Here is an 18,846-nt window from a genome sequence, read left to right as displayed (position 1 = left end):
TAGAAAAGTGATAGTTTTCATGAAGGAGCTAGAGTAGAGGAATTTTGGCTGATGACTTAGTGAGTTAAATGACTTGTAAATAGAACAAAGTGTTGCCCAACTTGGTCTATAATCTTACCCTTCATTTTCATCTCAATCAGAATGTTTTCTTAGGAAAATATTTCAGTGTCCTAAAAAACTTGCAGTTGCTTAATGGTTTGCAGGTCAGCTGCCAACTTTGTATGACTTCCATTTTGATGAATCTCAAAAAATGTGGGTACCTTGGATGCAACTTGTTCCTGAATATATTCATAATCCTGAAGTGAAATTTCTTGACATTCTAGGTGAGTATAAGATAAAATACAGCGATGATGTGCTTTTAATTTGTAATGTGCCACCACTGAGTGCACGGCAACTTAACATGAGACATCCTTTTTCTGTACTAAAGGTCATCTACTCAGCTTCAGTTTTTGTGATGGCACAAATCAGTTTCTTTAAAGTTCTTTTCAAAGTCATTTAGCAGTCATAAAGTTGATGTTTACAGCATTATGTATTAAAAAGTGAGGAAAGGATGAAGGCACGTTTCAGTCAATGAAGGTTCTTTAGGAGCTAATAATGCCTTTTAAAAGCTGGAATAGCAGAAGATTCACAGTTTGCTCTACCAGAAATTCTAGGAAAACATCAGCTTGTGTTTCAGGTATTCAGTAGATAAAAATTGCATTCTTAGGGCTGCTATTGGTTGTTACTTGAAGCATTGCCTAATGGTGCTTTTCATAGTTGAGACAAATTTGGGCACATTAATGTACAGTGATACTCCAGCAAGCACAGGTTAACTTCATTGACACAAGAGATAAATTTATAATCTCTGAAGTTGCTCCAAATGCAGGCAATTCACATAGAAAAAAATTCATCTCTGTAGAGTTCTGGGAAAATGCTTATGATCCAAATAAATCCTGATTATATCCTTGAAATAGGGATTAAATGGAGCTTAACCAAACCATGGCCCTCCTATATGAAAGATAACTTCTTTTTTAGTCTATATCTATGGAAGAAAACATCCCAATGACAAAGACTGAAAAGAGATGGTTAAGCAATTAAAATTTTCCTTCAGCATTGTTAGTGAATTGATAATTCATCTTATGTCTTTGTGCAACTGCATGTTAATACCTTGAGGGTGTGTTCCAGCACTATTCTATAAATCTAAATCCCCCAGCTGTAGTGCATTTTCATTTAGCCAGGGATTGTGTTGCTGCTCTTTTTCAGTGCCCACCGTGGATACCACACGCACTGCGTGGTTACTGGGACAGATGGTCAAAGTGAAACGCCCCGTTGTTCTTGTAGGTGAATCGGGCACATCTAAGACAGCCACCACACAGAACTTCCTAAGCAATCTGGACAAAGACCTTAATGTATGTGTGAGGCATTTTGCCCTGTTTGTAAAGCTGCATTTTCATCTTTGCCCTTGTGTAAAATTTGCATTGTGAAGCCTGAGTCTGTGGGTTGCAGTATTGACTTGGGTAATGTGAATGCACACTCCAGACCCAAAGTGTGTGACTGATTTGAAAATCCTTCAAGATCAAAGATGTTTTGTCCTCTTTTACTTTGTACAGACTTAATTATCTAAAGTAAAAATATATTGTCAAAGTGCTGAGGGTGGGCTTACTTTTCTTTGTCACATGTAATTCAAGTGAGTAGTGGACCTGAGCAGCCTTTCCTCTATGTCTGACAGCTAATATAAAAAATATTTTTGAATGCTCCAGTAAAAAATAAAACCCAACAAAACAGGTTAGAGTCCATTCTTATGATCTCATCCTGTTTGCAGCTGGTGCTGGTCATTAACTTCTCTTCTCGTACAACATCCCTGGACATTCAGAGAAACCTGGAGACAAATGTGGAAAAACGAACTAAAGACACTTTTGGCCCTCCCATGGGAAAACGTCTCCTTGTGTTCATGGATGATATGAATATGCCAAAGGTAAGATGTCAATATCTTTTCCAGGTAGTATAGAAACATTTGGGCTGGTACTGACATGGTCCCTGCAATCACAAATCCAGTGTGCATTTAGTTTATCTCAGAGAAGAGGAGACATTAGGATGAGTGTTCACAATCGGTGCCAGAGCTTTACAACGTGTCCCTTGGTCCCTGTAATGTTCTCCTGAGTATGGAACCCAATTTTCCCACAATAAAGCAGTAACTGGTGAGCTACTGGACTGTGCTTTGATGAATCCTGACTCCTGTGTATCCTGCAGGTTGATGAGTATGGCACACAACAGCCCATTGCCCTGCTGAAGCTGCTGCTGGAGAAAGGTTTCATGTACGATCGTGGTAAAGAGATGAACATTAAATTTCTTCGAGACCTGGGTTTTGTTGCTGCCATGGGCAAAGCTGGAGGAGGTCGAAATGAAGTTGACCCTCGATTCACCTCACTCTTCAGTGTTTTTAACATCCCTTTTCCTTCTGAGCAATCACTGAATTTGATCTACTTCTCCATCCTAAAAGGCCACACTGCGGTAATTTCACTGTTTTTAAAGGATTGCTCAACAGGTGTATTATTTTTAAATGGACATTTATTTCTATGTTGTTGCAAGATCTGAAATCTTTGTTACCTTTTTTTTTTTGTACCTAGAACCTCACATAAACCTTTCTTTTCCTCTTCTCTTTCTCAATGGGTTTTACATTGCTTGGATAAGTTCTTGTGTGATATGTAAACAGTCAAGCCAGCATATAATTTATAAACCTGGGGCTTTTCATTTGTTGAAATGTGTGAATGACTTGGTTACAGTTCCTTTAAGCAAATACACAAAGATCTGAAAATTCTTTCCTGAATGAGTGTGAAAAATGTAATATAATGGAACAGACTGCATTACTGGCAAGGTACTTGCAACATTAGATAAGAAAAAAGCAGTTTAATTATTTTGCTATAGAAATCTTGGAGGAATTCCAGTCAGTGAGTTTGATGTTATCATGAGCACTCAGAAGGTTCCAGAGTGAAGATGGAGCCTGCCCTAAACATTTAATTGCAGAATATTCATACTACAGAGAATTTTTGAACCAAACAGGTTTAAAAGCTGGAAAGCAGATTATGTTTAATAGTATTGAATTCTGTCTGGGCAGTCTCATGAGAACACCTCTTCTTTCTCATGTTTGCAGAACTTTAATGAGTCCATATCAGCCATTTCTGACAAGATTACTCAGTGTACTTTGGAACTTTATAAAATGATCGTTACTGAGCTGCCGCCTACTCCTTCCAAATTCCACTACATTTTTAACCTGCGGGATCTTTCCAGGGTCTATAATGGACTTGTTCTTACAGATGCAGAAAGGTAAGAATAGAAAAATTGTAATTAGTGGTCCCACACCTATTTTTTTTTGGGAGTCTGAATGAAGTTGACGTAATTTGGTACAGGAAATCAGTCACATTTGGTCACTTTTCATTAAACCACAATGAGAAATAGAACATCCTAAATTGTGACCTTACTCTCTATGCCAAACACTGATGCATGAGTCTCTCTTAAATAAGACACCAGAGGTAAAAATGCAAAAGAACCAAATCATAAAGAGTAAAAGGGTCAATCCAGAATTTGGTCCTTGTTATTAACCATATGGCCTTAGGAATCGTGTCAGCTCTTTTGGTGCAGTCTGATATTGTGGTGTTATTTCAGGTTTCACACAGTGACCCAGATGGTGAGAGTTTGGAGAAATGAGTGCCTGAGGGTTTTCCATGACAGGTTGATTAATGAAGCAGACAAAGAATTGGTGAGTAATTTCTTTCAGTTTTTTAGTAGTCACTGACTATTATTATGGGAGTTGATTTGAAACAGCAACACTACCAAGTGTTGGGCTTGGATCTTGCTGTCCAACTGCAGATTTGTGTAAGCAATATGTTGCTCATTAATTTAAAACATGGCCCATGGAAGATTTTTTCCTAAAACAATATGGGCAGACTAAGAAAGCAGGTCTACTGAAGGAATGGAAAATATCTCTTGGTTTGCCTGTCCAGGAAAATTGATTGGCAGAAGTACAGGTGACAGAGTGTGAAAGAAGTACAGGAGAAAACTCAGGAAATCACTTCAAGTCAGTATTTTCCTTCAGGAAGGATTGTACCAGAATGTGACTGTACATCAAGTAGTAAAAACGATAAAAGCCAAATTCTTACACAGTGAATTCAGTTCTGGCTGTTGTGCAAATTGGAAAATGCTTCAAATTATATCTTTAAGCACAAAAGAGAACAATGCCAATTTTAAACCTTGAGATTTAGGACAGAAATTGAGATGAAGTCTACTCATCTATAAGCAACCTGCTCTGCTTTGGGAGTTGCTTAGATAAAAAGAGGTAGGCCAAGAAGGCTTCAGATTTTTCTAGTTAAAGCTTTCTCCTCTAACATACAAAGATACATCTCCAGCTCAATTTTCCCAATGCAGAATATTATTAATGCAGACTTTGAAACTTTGTGAGAGATCTTTCTGGTGAGACATCTATGAATGCTGTAAAGGGAAGTTTACTAATATACTATTTACATCAATATATGAGAAGGTGTTTTATTTAACAGGCTTCTCCCTTTTTGTTTTGCTGTTGTACAGTTGATTGGCTTGAACCATTCTTGAACAGCCTATTAGATAATTTTAATCATACATAGAATACAGAAGGGGGCTGTAATCTTTGGATCTTCTAGTGACATAAGTAACACCTTGAAATAAATCAGTGTTTGAGGAAGAATCTGCATTATCACCTTTCTAAGTATTACTGGGTTCACAATGAAATGCTTTGTTGTATTGCCTGACTCATTTCATGTCCATGAAGGTACAAGGCCATATAAAATCCTTGGTTGAAGAACATTTCCCGGATCACCTGGAGCACGTCATGAGGGATCCCATTCTTTTTGGAGATTTCAGAACAGCAATGAATGAGGCAGAACCTCGTCTTTATGAAGATATCCAAGATTATGAATTAGCAAAAGCTCTCTTTAAGGTAGAGTGTGTCAGCTGGGAACTGTGCCTGAGGAATGGGCAGGAGCCTGCCTCAAACTGCAGGAAATCTGTTCTGTGTGCACACAGAACTTTATGTGCTTCAATGCCCATTTGGGGTTTGCAGTGATGAAAACTGAGGATCAGCTACAGAGTCAGCAGTGTTTTCCAATAGTTCATATTCCCTGAGGATTGGGAAAGGAATAATGCTGCTGAGTGGGCTATTTTCTTAATGTTACTAATTGTTTCATTGGTCTCCTAGTAACATTCTGTTCCCCTTTCTCTGAAGGAAATTTTGGATGACTACAACGAGTACCATATTAAAATGAATCTGGTTCTTTTTGATGATGCTCTGGAGCATTTAATCCGTATCCATCGCATCATCCGCATGGACCGCGGGCACGCCCTGCTCATCGGGGTGGGAGGCTCAGGAAAGCAGTCCCTGACCAAACTGGCTGCTCACACAGCTGGATGTGAGGTTAGCAACCCTGTGTCTTGGCTGGGAAAAAAGACAAGGAAAGTAAAACTGTGGTTGGGATTAAACTGGGGATGGGAATGAGTCAGTCAGTCGAGACAAGATCAGGCTGGCAGCTCTTCCCTGTGGAAAGAGACCCAGGTGAGGTGATTGCCAGGAAAGCCAAGATGATGACTGTGTGTGATCTGGACAGGAAGCTGTCAGTGCCTGAATCTGGGTTTTGGTACTAGGGAAGGAAAGCAAGGATGGGCTTGGTGATGAGCAACTAATTGTCCCTAACTATTGCTGCTGATGCTTAAATGTGTTACAGCAGCACTCCAGTGCTGTTTGAGGACCCTTGTTGTGATTGATCCTGTATTATTTCAGAGAGGAAATGTTCCTCTCAGAGGCATTTTACTTTAAAAGGCTTGGAAGGAAAGAACAAAAAAGGAGCATGAACACAAAGCGATTTTGAAAATGCAAGCCTGCAGGGTTGTACAAATGCACAATTTTATTGATACCTAAACATTTACTGATGACTGGGGCCAAACCAACCCCCTTGATTCAGTCTAAGTGAAATTCAGAGTTGCCATCATGTCTTGGGTCCATCTGTGTCTTCTCAGTGTATGTTTTCATCCTTAGGTATTTGAGATCATCTTGAGTCGAGGATATGGACAAAATAATTTCCGAGAGGATTTGAAAAGTTTGTACGAGAAGTTGGGTATTTATGACAAGTCAGTGGTCTTCTTGTTCACAGATGGCCATGTGGCAGAGGAGAGTTTCCTGGAACTCATCAACAACATGCTGACTTCAGGTGCCACTGGCAGCCTCTCTGCTTGTACCCTTGATAATGCTGTTACTGGTTCACCCTGTGTCCTCTGCTGCTTTACTTAGTTACACTTTTCAGTACTACCTGAAATGATCTTGGCTTTCTGGAATCCTCTTACAGTCATTTTTGTGTCTGGAGAGGTTATAGGGTTCATTCATGCTGGTGATGATGCTGCAGGAGTCTCAGATTTCTTCCAAGACTGAGGGAAACTTCAGCTGCATTTGGCCACAAACCCACCTGTTGTCCAATTGGCTTTTGAATAGCATTCACCTGAACTGTAGCAACTGTTCATAAGTCTGTTCATGTATATATGTCCTGAGATATAGTTTGGTGTCTTCTAGCAAATGAAGCAGCTGGAAATGAGTAGCAGCTGGCATTGTGTGACCACCCTCTCTATAGAAGTTCCTCCACAGTCTGATATGAGAGCAGATGAGTTAATTGAATCCCTTTTCTTGTTCTAGTTTTCCCTGGTCTGTCATTAGGTCATTTATGCAGTATTTGCCACAAGTTTGAGAGAACAAAAATGTGAGCTGATGGTTCACAGACACGAATGAAGATTTTCTTTGCAAAGTCCTGTGACATTTTGTATATGTTGCTGAAACCCAAACAAAAATGAATTAATTATTCCTCTAAATCCCAAGTATGACCTATTTTCCATGAGGGCTATGGGGAGGAGAAGCATAGAGAGATGAATTGGTTCATTCAAAACTACTCAGAATCATTTTTGCAGAACTGGGATTAAAATTGGTTTCTCATCTGCCCTATTCCCAGCCATATGGTTTCCTCTTACTGGTGGTTCTCACTTGCATTCTTCTGTCCTTATGTTACAGGAATGGTGCCAGCCCTTTATGCAGACGATGAAAAAGACACCATACTAACTCAGATTGGAGATGAAGCTGCTAAAGCTGGCATGGGCCCAGCCAAAGAGAGTATCTGGCAGTATTTTGTAAGCAAATGTGCAAGCAACCTTCACATTGTCCTGGGAATGTCCCCAGTTGGGGAGGACCTGAGAACGTGGTGCAGAAATTTTCCAGGTATCACCTGTACACACTGCTTAGTCCCTTCCCTGTGAAACACAGATTTACAGGCAGGAGAAAAATCTCCAGTGGACACTTAGTCTGGCAGCTAAAACTAAGCAGAGCAGGTTTCATGATTAAGGGTTTGCATTACATGTTTTTTTTTCCAGTTAATTACCACATATCAGTGAACAATATTGATTAGCATTTATCACATCAGTTCATTTTCCAGTTGAACAGCTAGAAATCAATTGGTCATCCTCACTGAACTGGAAATACACAGCCTTTGTCTGCAGCCTCTTTTCTGTTGTTTACAGCAGAAAGTGTGGTGTTAAATCATGAAACTAGGATGGTGGGAAGAGAAATCTTTTGTATCCAAAGCCTGGCAGATGCTGCAGGTGGCTGAAAGGAGTCCTGGGAAACAGGAGAGACTCATGAAAGATGGGTCCAGGTGGGAATGCTAAGCCAGGCCCTACCAATACCTGATTGCAGCTCTGCACTGTGTCCTGTAGAGCCTAAGGAATGGTACAGTGGGGTTAGCAGGACACAGGGGCAAAGCTCCTTATTTACTGTCAAAATCAAATATGGACTTGGTGGTAAATTCTGTTACTAAAAGACTCAAGACTAATTTGCAAATTCTTGCTGTAAATAAAGTTAATTAGAGGATTGCCTATCTGATTAGGGGTTAGTTTTACAAAGAAATTTTTCAAATAACACTGTCCTTTTATTTTAAGGTCTTGTCAACAACACTGGTATTGACTGGTTCTTGCCTTGGCCTGCCCAGGCCTTGTCTGCAGTTGCACAATCCTTTCTGGGTATGTAACATGTCAGTATTTCAACCCATCTTGCCATAGCCTAAAAAATATATTCTTTACTTTGCAATTATTGTACATTTCACAAGTTCATTTCCTATTGTGCTTGTTACCTTGAGTCTAAATGGTTAATGCAAAAACCCAGTCAAAAAATGTCACAGGGTGGTAGTTTCTTAATCCAATAGATTTTTAAAATTGATAAAATTCAAGTTCCAAACTCTGCAGACAATGTGGGCTGACTAGCAGGAGGTCACCTTCTGGCCTTGCTTTTTACCCCAGAAAACAGACTTGTTTTGTGCCTGGCTTAGATGTACATAAGAGAGATGGTAATTGGTGTATTCTGAAAAAAAGCCACAAATCTTTGAAATTTTTTATTTCTTCTGCCCAATTTTAGCAAAAAACCCACGCATCCCACCCGAGAGCTTCCAGTCAGTGGTTGACCACATAGTCATGGTGCATGAATCTGTAGGGGATTTCAGCAAGAAATTTCTGGAGAAACTGAGACGTAGAAATCATGTCACACCAAAAAATTATCTTGATTTTCTCAATACCTATGCAAAATTGCTGGATGAGAAAAATGAGTTTATTTTTGGTAAGTCTATGTAGATGTTTTCTCCTTTTTAATAAGTGATTTAAATATTTTAAAAACAAAAGTTCTGGTGAGAATCCCACCTATTACCCAGAATATGCAAAATCTCTGTTAGTACTATCTCAAGTGCAGTGCTGGCATACAGCTGTGGGGCAGTGTTTTGACATTGACCCAAAATCCTGGCCACACATGAATGTTCAGGCTCTGTCAAACAATGGGCTCTCCTCAAATCCTTTTGTGAATGAACATGAGCCAGAATCTCCAAACCAGACACTCCTGTGCTTGGGGAAGAGTCATGCTGAAATCCAATACCAGCATGGCCTCGCTCAGGGTTTGACTTTCTTCCTCAAGCAGCAATTCTTATTCATACTTCAGTGGCACTGAAATATGTGAAGAGGATAAAACACAAACAGTGGAATGTGGCAAATATGTTGTGGCATGGGGCCACTTTGTCAGCTCAAGTGACTTTAGCATCATTTTGGCTGGCAGGCTCAGGAAAGGAAAATCTCTCAGTGCACCTCTAAGGATATTTTCTCTGGGTGAGATTGTCTGTTGCTGTGTGCTTGAACACAATCAGTGAACCACTGACATTTCTCCCTTGTTTTCCTCCTTAGCACAATGTAAACGGCTGGATGGGGGCTTGGTTAAACTGAAGGAAGCTGCTGTACAGCTGGCTGAGCTGAACGTGAAACTTGCTGAGCAAAAGATTATACTGACAGAAAAAACAGCTGCTTGTGAGGCTTTGTTAAGGGACATTAAATTAAACACAGAAATAGGTGGGTGGTTTACAATACTGAAGTGTCCCACAGGCTAAGCAGGGCTCACATCATCTGTGTTAGGCTGGGCTGGGAGACCCTTGAAGAGCTCCAGGTGCTTCTCAAGGCATCCCTCCTGTTGTGTGTGCTGCTCCCATGCCATGGCAGAAGAGCAGGTCCCCTGCCTTGCCCAGATTGCCATCCTTGCTCCACATTTGGCCCACAGTACTTTACACAACGTTTGTCTGCCCCCATCTTCCCTTTCCAAGGTGTTGGGCATAATGTAGGAAAGGCAATAGCAAGAAGGGCAACTTCTGATTCAGGCATTTAGTATTAGAGGAAAATCAGAGGGAAACATGGAGGAAAAGAGATTCTGCATGCTGTTGTGGGGAACACTAACTGTTCTAACCTGGTGACGTAGCTGGCAACACAAATGTTCTGACTTGATGGTAATTTCTGATTTTCAGCAAAGAGTAAATGTCTATTAGTGTATTACTATATGTTCTCTATACAAACTTGAATGATTCATTTATGGTCCTGCCTTTGCAATTATTAGCTGAGGAGAAGAAAAAAATGGGTGAGGAGAAAGCTATAGAGATACAGGAGCAGAATGCAATAATTGCTGTGGAGAAGGCAGAAGCTGAGGCAGCCCTGGATCAAATCAAGCCTATCATGGAAGCTGCCAAACGGGAGGTTGAGAAGCTTGACAAGGCTGAAGTTACTGAGCTCAGGTGACTCATTTGTATGTCCTGTAGATAAACTCTTGGAAATGCACTCTTGTTTGCTGGGTCTGAGCCTTATTCTCATCTTCCTCACCTGGCTGTGAAGGTCAGGACATCAGTTGCCTGGGTGCAGAGGTCACCAGAATGCCCTGACTCCTAGTCCACACCTTTGCCTTAAGACACTTCTTCTAGGCCTTTATTTGCTGTTTACCCCATCATTCTCTGGCCTGATGCACCAGAGCCTGCTCTGGTGTTTGCCTGAACAATGGCTGTCCAAACCTGTTCATTCCTCTTCCTTTTTCCCTGTGTAAGTAGGAACACATAACAGTTATTTTTCAGGGATACTTTTCCTAGCATGAAAATGTATTTCCCTGCCTAATTTACTCCTCCCTGGGTTTTGATAATACATCTTTTTTTGAGGATTGATATAAAGGCACATCCAGTTTTTGGCTCTCCCTGAAATAGTTGTCCCCAGAATAGCAATGGCTCTCCCTTCCCTGCCACACTTCAGTCTCCTTTCTCTCACAGATCTCTGGATTTTTCTCCAGCTGCTTCACTGCCCTAGGAAAGAATATCAAGGCTCAGTGTTTTAAGCTTTCGATTGTTGAAATAATTTAGTATTTCATGGATCAAAATGTCTGAATACAAGAATTGGTTCTGAGGTTTTGATTAGTTAATAATTTATTGTCTGACTTGGGTTATTTTGTTCACTGTTGTGGCTTGCCTTATGTACAAGCTCCTGTATTGCAATGCCTCTCTTAACAGGCACTACCCATGTCTGGCATCATGGGCTTTGTCTCCTTTTTTCACTTCCATGTCTCTTCCACCTGTTTTCCAGGTCCTTTGCAACACCCCCGAAGCAGGTGCAGGTTGTTCTGGACTGTATTCTTATAATGAGAGGTTACAAAGAACAGAACTGGAAGAATGCCAAAGCCATGATGGCTGACACAAACTTCCTGCGACTTCTGTTGACGACGGATTTTAGGGAAATTCCATGGAGCAATGTGAAAGCTATGAGAGGTGAATTCCTGTTCTGGGTATTGCAGTGAATGTAGGATCTTGGTAATGGGAACAGCCAACAGAGTCTCTTTAATATTCTGTCAAATATTTCCTATTGTCTGTCACAGCATTGGCTGGTGCTGCTGACAGGAAAAGCTATTTCTTTGAGGGTTTGCTCACAGTTATTCAACTCACTTGCAATATTTTTGTGTTTGCCAATTTAGCTCTCCTAAAGAATCTTAATACTACCTGGGCTGAAATGGAAGTTATCAGCAGAGCAGGACTGGGAATGTTAAAGTTTGCTGAAGCAGTGGTGACCTACTGTGATGTAGTTAAAACGGTCAAGCCAAAGGAAGAAAAGGTAAAATGTGTTGGAGTCAAACTCAGAGAAGGTCAAAACATGATCCTGATGGAAAAGATAATACTTGACCATTTCATAGACTGCCCACCTTTCCTATTGAAGTGCTTAAGAAGTGGTCATTAGGGGAGCTACTGTAGTAGCAGTGAGGCAGGTTGTCAGTCATAAATCACTGTATTTGTTGTGTTTGATTGTATTTTGTATTTGATGCTGGGCTGTGGGTTGCCATCCATGCCAGTGCTTGAGGGATGAGGGAAGAACGTGTCCAGTTGGAATTTTGTAATCTAACGTGCTTAGAAAAACACAGTTTAGAGCTGTTTACTAAAAACAAACTTTAAACCCCATGGCATTTGGACAGAACAGAGGTCAGTAGTACATTAAATCCATGTTCCTTAAGCACAGACCTTTTGATTAGCTTTTTCTTGGATGACTGGGAATTCAGCTGTATTACCAAAGGGAATCTGATGTCCAACAGTTGACACTGGAAAATTTTGTCAAGAAAAGGTTATTTTATACAACTGACTACAGAGCAAATACATTCACTAGATGATGTGTCTGACTATTTTTGGAGCCTTCATATTTTTATTAAGCAGACAAACCTCCCCTTTTGTCAGGGCATGAGAGTCCTGCTGACCTCCAGTGCTGTAATACTCCTTGTGGGTACAAATCTGGGAGATTTTTCTGCTTTGGAACTGCAGTCAGACCATGACGTGTGTTTGGGATGGGGAGAGGAGAGTGACAGTGTCAATTATTTTGGCTTACACTGTTTATTACCAGGACACTTTGAAAAATATGATACAACCAAAAGAAATGTAAGAATTTACTACTTCTCTCTAACATCCTTCTGCCCTCTGATGCTTATGTTTCCTTCACAATGTACTCCAGGTGGCCAGGCTAGAGAGGAACTATGAATTAAGTAAGCGGGAACTGGAAAGGATACAGGCAGAGCTGGCTGCCATTCAGGAGGAGCTTAAAGCTTTGGGGGAAAAATTAGACCAGACATTAAAAGAAAACAAAAAGTTACAAGAAGAAGCAGAGATAATGCAGAGAAGATTAGAGGCTGCTGACAAGCTCATTGCTGGCTTGAAATCTGAGAATGAGAGGTAAGTCTAGATTCAAAGAGGATCAGTTTTGACATCAGAGGTTCATGTGTCAGGGATAAAATCTATCAGGTGGAGACATTTTTGAAAATGTTGCTTTCTATGGTGTTTGTTTCTGAGAAGGGCTATTATCTGTTCTGAGCTAATATCCATTAGCTCTTGGAAAATAACTGAGATTATTAAATGGATGAAAGTTCAGATCAACTCAGTGTCTGTGGCCCCCACAGTAGCAAGAGAAAACTGATTCTAACTTTAGGGGTCTGTCTAAACCTGTATCTAAAGTAGCAGGAAATCCTGCACATAAACCTCACCTTCCTGGTACAGAATCTCCCATATAATTATTTCAGGTGGACAGAAGAATTCAAGGAATTAGAAGAACGGAAGGTGAAGTTGCTTGGAGATTGTCTGCTTGCTGCTGCCTTTCTGTGCTATGTGGGAGCCTTCAGCTGGGAGTTCCGTCATGAAATGCTCTATCAAGTGTGGCAAGAAGATATTGTCTCACGAGAAATTCCTGTCAGCCATCCATTCAAGTTAGAGAGCCTCCTGACTGATGAGGTGGAGATTAGCAGGTATGTCCAGTCAGGAGACCCAGGGACTGCTGGATGTGACATTTAAAGTGGGAGTCTGGAGCAGAATCTGTAGCACAGAATTGGCATTGTGGGTGGAGGTGCACAGCCACACCAGAGACAGAATCTGACTTTCATGTCCTGATTAACAGGGGCCATTTGTTCTAAGAATCTGTTGTCCTTAACATCCAGGGACATTCACTGAACTTAGACATGTGCAATACCATTTCTAGGAAGTTTATCAGGAGTTCTCTATAAAATATGTTTCCATAACCCAGCAGGTGTCTTTTCATTGGCTTCACTGGGTTTGGTATTAAACCCAAGCCCAGGGAGCCCATGTAACAACTACCACAGGACTGCTCACCTGAGGCAGCAGTCAGTGCTTTGGCAGTGAGTCAGTCTGTCCCCAGAACCACAGTCTGTCTGTCTGATTGTGTGCTCAGTGAGTTGCATCATTTTGCTGACAAATGAAATGTGCTGCTCTCCCATGGAGTTTTCACCCCTGGCTGGTCTTTGGTCCCTTCTGTTCCCAGGTGGGTTTCTGAAGGATTGCCCCCAGACGAGCTGTCTGTCCAGAATGGAATCCTGACAACGTATTCCAGCCGCTTCCCACTCTGCATTGACCCACAGCAGCAGGCATTACATTGGATTAAGAAGAAGGAAGAAAAAAATAACCTGAGGGTAAAGATGGAAGATGGCTTTATCTCATTACTGATTGTTTCCAAAGCTGCATAAATATCTGCCACCTTGAATGGGGAAGCAGTTATATAGCATAGAATTATTGAATGGTTTGGACTGGGAAGGACATTCTAGTTCCACCCCTGGCCATGGGCAGGGACACCTTCCACTATCCCAGGGTGCTCCAAGCCCTGTCCAACCTGGCTTTCAATGCTGCCAGGGATTGGGCAGCCACAGCTTCTCTGGAAACCTGTGCCAGGCCTCAGCACTCTCACAGGGAAGGATTCCTTCCCAATATGTAATTTAACCTTGGCCTCTTTCAGTCTGAAGCCATTCCCCCTTGTCTTATTGCTAAATGTGCTTGTCCAAAGTCCCTCTCCATCTCTCTTGGAGCCCCTTTAGGATTTGGAAGGTGCTAAAAGTCTCCTTGGAGCCTTCTTTACTCCAGGATGAACAACCCCAGCTCTCTCAGCCTGTCTGCACATACAGAAAGAGTCTAACCAAAAGGCTGGTGTAGATTGTGATTAATCTCAGCTCCAGGATGGAACTTCCATGGAGGACAATAAACACACTTAGAGGCACACATAGAACTTTAAAGGGTAATTTCCAAATGGAAATTATTCTCAACTAATCAGAAAAAAGCACCTTTACTGTTTTGTGCAAGTGCACCTCATATCATCTGTGAGAAGAAAGACAAAAAGCAGCAAAGAACAAACTTCATTAGTGTTGGCAGCTACTGCAAAATAATAATGTTCAGCCAATTGAATATCAATTCTCCTTTCATGTTTTCCCATTGTTCTCTTGCAGATGGCTTCCTTTAGTGACCCAGATTTCCTGAAACAACTAGAACAGGCCATAAAGTATGGAACCCCTTTCCTGGTGCACAGTGTTGATGAATACATCGACCCTGTGATAGACAATGTCTTAGAGAAGAATGTCAAAGTTGCACAGGGGCGAGCGTTCATTGTGCTGGGGGACAAAGAGGTTGACTATGACAGTAATTTTAAAATGTACCTGAACACCAAATTAGCAAACCCAAAGTATTCTCCCTCTGTGTTTGGCAGAGCTATTGTTATCAATTATACAGGTAAGCTTAAGTGTGTATATAATAACAAAGTAGGGATTGTGCTGTTGTGCAAATTTAGGGCTTGGGTCATTGTCTTGATGAAACTAAAAAATTCATACTCTCCCTTATACTCAGCATCTGATTTCATAGATAATCCTTCTCACTTCTCTCTTCTAATCTGCAACTGAGCTAAAAATCTCTTCCTGTCCTGGTCAGGTGAGGATGCTTTGGTGGAATCAAGATGCACAGTCATTAACCAGATCACTCTGTTGCACTGCTGTAGTCTTATGAGAGGCCTGAGGTTAAATAAGTTGCATAAAAATTGTTCTGTGCTTACAAAACTCTGTGCTCTGTCCATGTGTTGTACCTGTAGTTACACTCAAGGGCCTGGAGGATCAGCTGCTCAGTGTCATTACGGGATTTGAAAGGAAGGAATTGGAGGAACAGAGAGAACGTCTCATCCAGGAGACAAGTGAAAACAAAAACCTGCTGAAAAATCTGGAAGACACTCTCCTTCATGGACTGTCAACTTCCACAGGAAACATGCTGGACAATGTGGAATTGGTGCAAACCTTGGAGGACACAAAATTCAAAGCTACTGAGGTACCAGCTCTGGGCTTTTTGGAAGGCTATCTATGGACAGAATGTAGTTGTTCCTTTTTCATTGTGCTTCCATTTTACTCCTGAAGCTTGCAGATAGTTTGAAAGGAAATTCAGTTTTCTCATGAATGTGTTGCATCTTTCAGTATTGGGCACTATTTTATTGATCAGAGAACCAAATCCTATCTTCAGGGAAGTCCTTAACAGGACCAAAGCAATGTTTGTTTATAGTTCTAAGACAAAAGAATCCATTCTTGGAATTTTCAGGCCTCAGCTGGCCAAAGCCACACTGGACCTGATCTAGTGATGGTTATAATGAAGCTTTGGGCAGAAGTTGAACTAAAGATCCCCAGAGGGCCCTTGCCACACTATTTCCATGATTTTTTGTAAATCTTTGCTGTTATAAATCTTTGCTGTAAATCTTGCTGTTATTTTCGTAAACATACAGGGTGGGATTAATTTTATCTAACTTTTAATTTTTATAATTTGTACAACTTCTTTTGAGTTACCTGCCCAGATTCCTGTACAGTCACACAGAGAGGCAGGCACTGAGCAGCTCTGATTCCTGTGGTATAATAGATCCACTTGTGATCAGCACAGTAATTACAGGTGCATAAAACCCCTGTCTGCCCAGGTGATTGAGAAACTGAAGCTGGCTGAGACGACCGCAGCAGATATCGACCTTCTCCGAGATGGCTACAGACCAGCTGCCAAGAGAGGAGCCATTCTCTTCTCTGTGCTGGCTGAACTGGCCTTTGTCAACATCATGTACCAGTTCTCACTGGTCTCCTTCTTGGAGGTTTTTGGATTCTCTCTTCGGAAATCCATGCCCAGTCCTATTCTTCCTAAGAGGTTAAAAAACATCATGGATACACTGACTTTGAGCACCTACAACTATGGCTGCACAGGTTAGTGCTCTTTAACCAGGGGCTGAGACTGTGTGGTGCAAATAAAGGTGAAGCCATGGCTTCATGTTAAAGAGGCAAGTTACCAAGCAGGGAATTCAGTGATGTTCAGGTCTCATCACCTCTCCTGGTTCACACTTTCCTCCCTGCTATTTCTGTTAGAAGAACATTGCACATTACTCATGTAATTCTTGCAGAAATGTTTTTCTTGACACAGTTACAAATGGTAAAGGCAGCCATAGAGCTGCTCACAGGGGCTGTACTGACTCTTAAAGCCTGACTCAAAGCCCCAGCTTTGATCCCCCTGATCACAGAGTCATAGCATTGTTCAGGCTGGAGAAGACCTTTAGGAATTTCAATTCCAACTATCAACCAAATGATCTTTGTGGGGTGAGCAGATTATAGAATGACAGAATGGTTTGGGTTGAAAGGGACCTTAGGAATCATCTGGTTTCAATTCCCTGCCATGAGCTGGGATGCCATTCATTAGATCAGGGTGCTGAGGGCCCCATCCAAAATGGCCTTGAGCACTTGCAGGGGTGGAGCATCCCATCAATCCCACAACAGATGAAGGATGTGGATTGAAAGATTGCTCCAGTTCCACAAGCTTTTGCAGCTGATTTTTGAAAATGTCCTTTTAACGTAGCCTTGTTCGAGAAGCACAAGTTGCTGTTCTCCTTTGACATGACTGTCAAGATAGAACAAGCTGAAGGCCGAGTTCCACAAGAAGAATTTGATTTCTTTTTGAAAGGTAAAATGAATATTTATATGTAATTATGTAGCTCTACGTAGCAATAACTAAAAGATCTTTTGAAGAGAGATCTTTGACTAGAGATTATTTACTGAGAGCCAGCACCTCAATATGGGGAGCTCTCCCACTGAGGAGAGCTGCACTGTGTTGGGTTACACAGACTGGGGATCATGCTATTTCTATTTCATATTAGCTAATTGTTAGGATGTTACATGAGGAAAGTAATCTGTAGTTATTTTCTGACTGTGTATACATAATTCTAGAAATGTTTGCAAGGATAAAACTCTGGCTTTTGCAAGCACTTGTAAAATGCCATCTTTCCTGCAGCAGACCAGTCTAATCTCAGTGCTTCCAGGAACAAATTTCCACTGGGTTCCTGTGTGCAGGGGGACTCTGTGAGTGGTCATGCACTGGAGGTTTGTGGCATGGACACTGATCTGCTTTCTGAACCTGCCTAGGCAATATTTCCCTGGAGAAGAGCGCCCGTAAGAAACCGTTTGCTTGGCTGCCAGATCAAGGCTGGGAAGACCTAATTCGCCTGTCTGAGCTATTTCCTGAGAAATTTGAATCTCTTCCAGATGATGTGGAAGACAATCCAGATGAATGGAAAAATGTACGTGCTTTTTTGCAATGCTGTTTTCTCTCCTGGTTTTTATTCTGGTATTAAATGGTCAAGTGTAATGCAATGTGTCAGCAGTTCACTGGGGAGATGTCACTGTGGGCTTCTTCCCTCAAGGCCTTTCTTTGCTTCTTGACCTCAGTTAGTGATTGGTTTATTTGCAGAAGAATTAAGGATTATGTTATTTAAAAAAACAAACCAAAATACCTTCCCTGTTATACTATAGAATTTTTATTTGTCACTCAAATGCCTTAGAGGAGTTATTTACTCTGTTATATTCAGTGGAAATTTTCTGTTCATTTCAGCAGTCAACATTTCACTGGTGTTTTTGTACTGCTAAATTGTGCTTTGATCTTCTTGTGGCAGTGAATTCTATAGGCTATTGACAAACACAGATTTCCTTTGTTCCTCCTTTAGCTTCATTCCATGTCTTCTTGCTTAATAAGAAGTCTTCCTGCAAGCAATCTGTTAATACCTTTTTGCTTTTGATGCTATTTTCTGTATCTTAAGAGAATTAGTTGACATAAAGTGAAAGCACAAATATGTTTCTGGACTTGAATACTTCATACAGAAAAAGTTGGTTCTTTCACATTTACCTGAATTTTTAATATTTTTTTGCAGCTGATTGACTTTCTTTGGTTTTGTTCTGTCTCTTGGCCCCCTCATTCGTCAAATTGATTTTCTCTTTCCTAGTAATTTCCCTGACAGAGCCACTGGGTTCATTTGTGTGCTGTCTTTCCTTGCCAGTGGTACGACACAGATGCCCTGGAGCAGATCCCATTGCCAATGGACTACGAGGGCAATGTCACAGACTTCCAGAAGCTTCTCCTGCTGCGCTGTTTCCGCGTGGACCGGATGTACCGGGCGGTGATGGATTATGTGACAGTGACAATGGGCGAGACGTGAGTCCCTCTGCCCTCAGATCCCAGCAAAGCACTCACACAGAGCTGCAGCTGTAGTCAGCTTGGTCCATGTTCTGTAGTTTGCCAGAAGAGCAGAGCAGGGGTTGTGTCTGAATGATTTCCACGTGCAGTCTTTGCTGAGCTGTGCCTTTGGTGTGCAAGGCTCTGTTCCCACGTGGAG

General features: G+C 41.4%; 1 protein-coding gene across 1 annotated transcript in view; it reads left to right on the top strand.

Moving 5' to 3' along the window:
* DNAH10 (dynein axonemal heavy chain 10) overlaps positions 1-18,846 on the top strand; it is a 51,202-nt gene that overhangs the window by 25,063 nt on the left and 7,293 nt on the right. Inside the window, 25 exon segments of the mRNA XM_071444981.1 lie at positions 204-323; positions 1,243-1,388; positions 1,802-1,954; positions 2,230-2,490; positions 3,131-3,303; positions 3,643-3,736; positions 4,781-4,948; positions 5,234-5,422; positions 6,041-6,212; positions 7,058-7,261; positions 7,978-8,058; positions 8,450-8,647; positions 9,259-9,420; positions 9,956-10,130; positions 10,960-11,141; positions 11,345-11,481; positions 12,364-12,581; positions 12,926-13,147; positions 13,678-13,825; positions 14,630-14,909; positions 15,262-15,491; positions 16,123-16,396; positions 17,040-17,144; positions 17,603-17,757; positions 18,511-18,665. Coding sequence (XP_071301082.1) covers positions 204-323; positions 1,243-1,388; positions 1,802-1,954; positions 2,230-2,490; positions 3,131-3,303; positions 3,643-3,736; positions 4,781-4,948; positions 5,234-5,422; positions 6,041-6,212; positions 7,058-7,261; positions 7,978-8,058; positions 8,450-8,647; positions 9,259-9,420; positions 9,956-10,130; positions 10,960-11,141; positions 11,345-11,481; positions 12,364-12,581; positions 12,926-13,147; positions 13,678-13,825; positions 14,630-14,909; positions 15,262-15,491; positions 16,123-16,396; positions 17,040-17,144; positions 17,603-17,757; positions 18,511-18,665 — 4,402 coding nt within the window.

This window comes from Agelaius tricolor, unplaced genomic scaffold (assembly GCF_023055355.1).
Source record: "Agelaius tricolor isolate 1412-34295 unplaced genomic scaffold, bAgeTri1.0.p SCAF_20, whole genome shotgun sequence".
In the NCBI taxonomy this organism is placed as follows: Eukaryota; Metazoa; Chordata; class Aves; order Passeriformes; family Icteridae; genus Agelaius; species Agelaius tricolor.
Note: the sequence above shows the minus strand (reverse complement) of the source record. Positions and strands in the feature narration are given on the sequence as shown.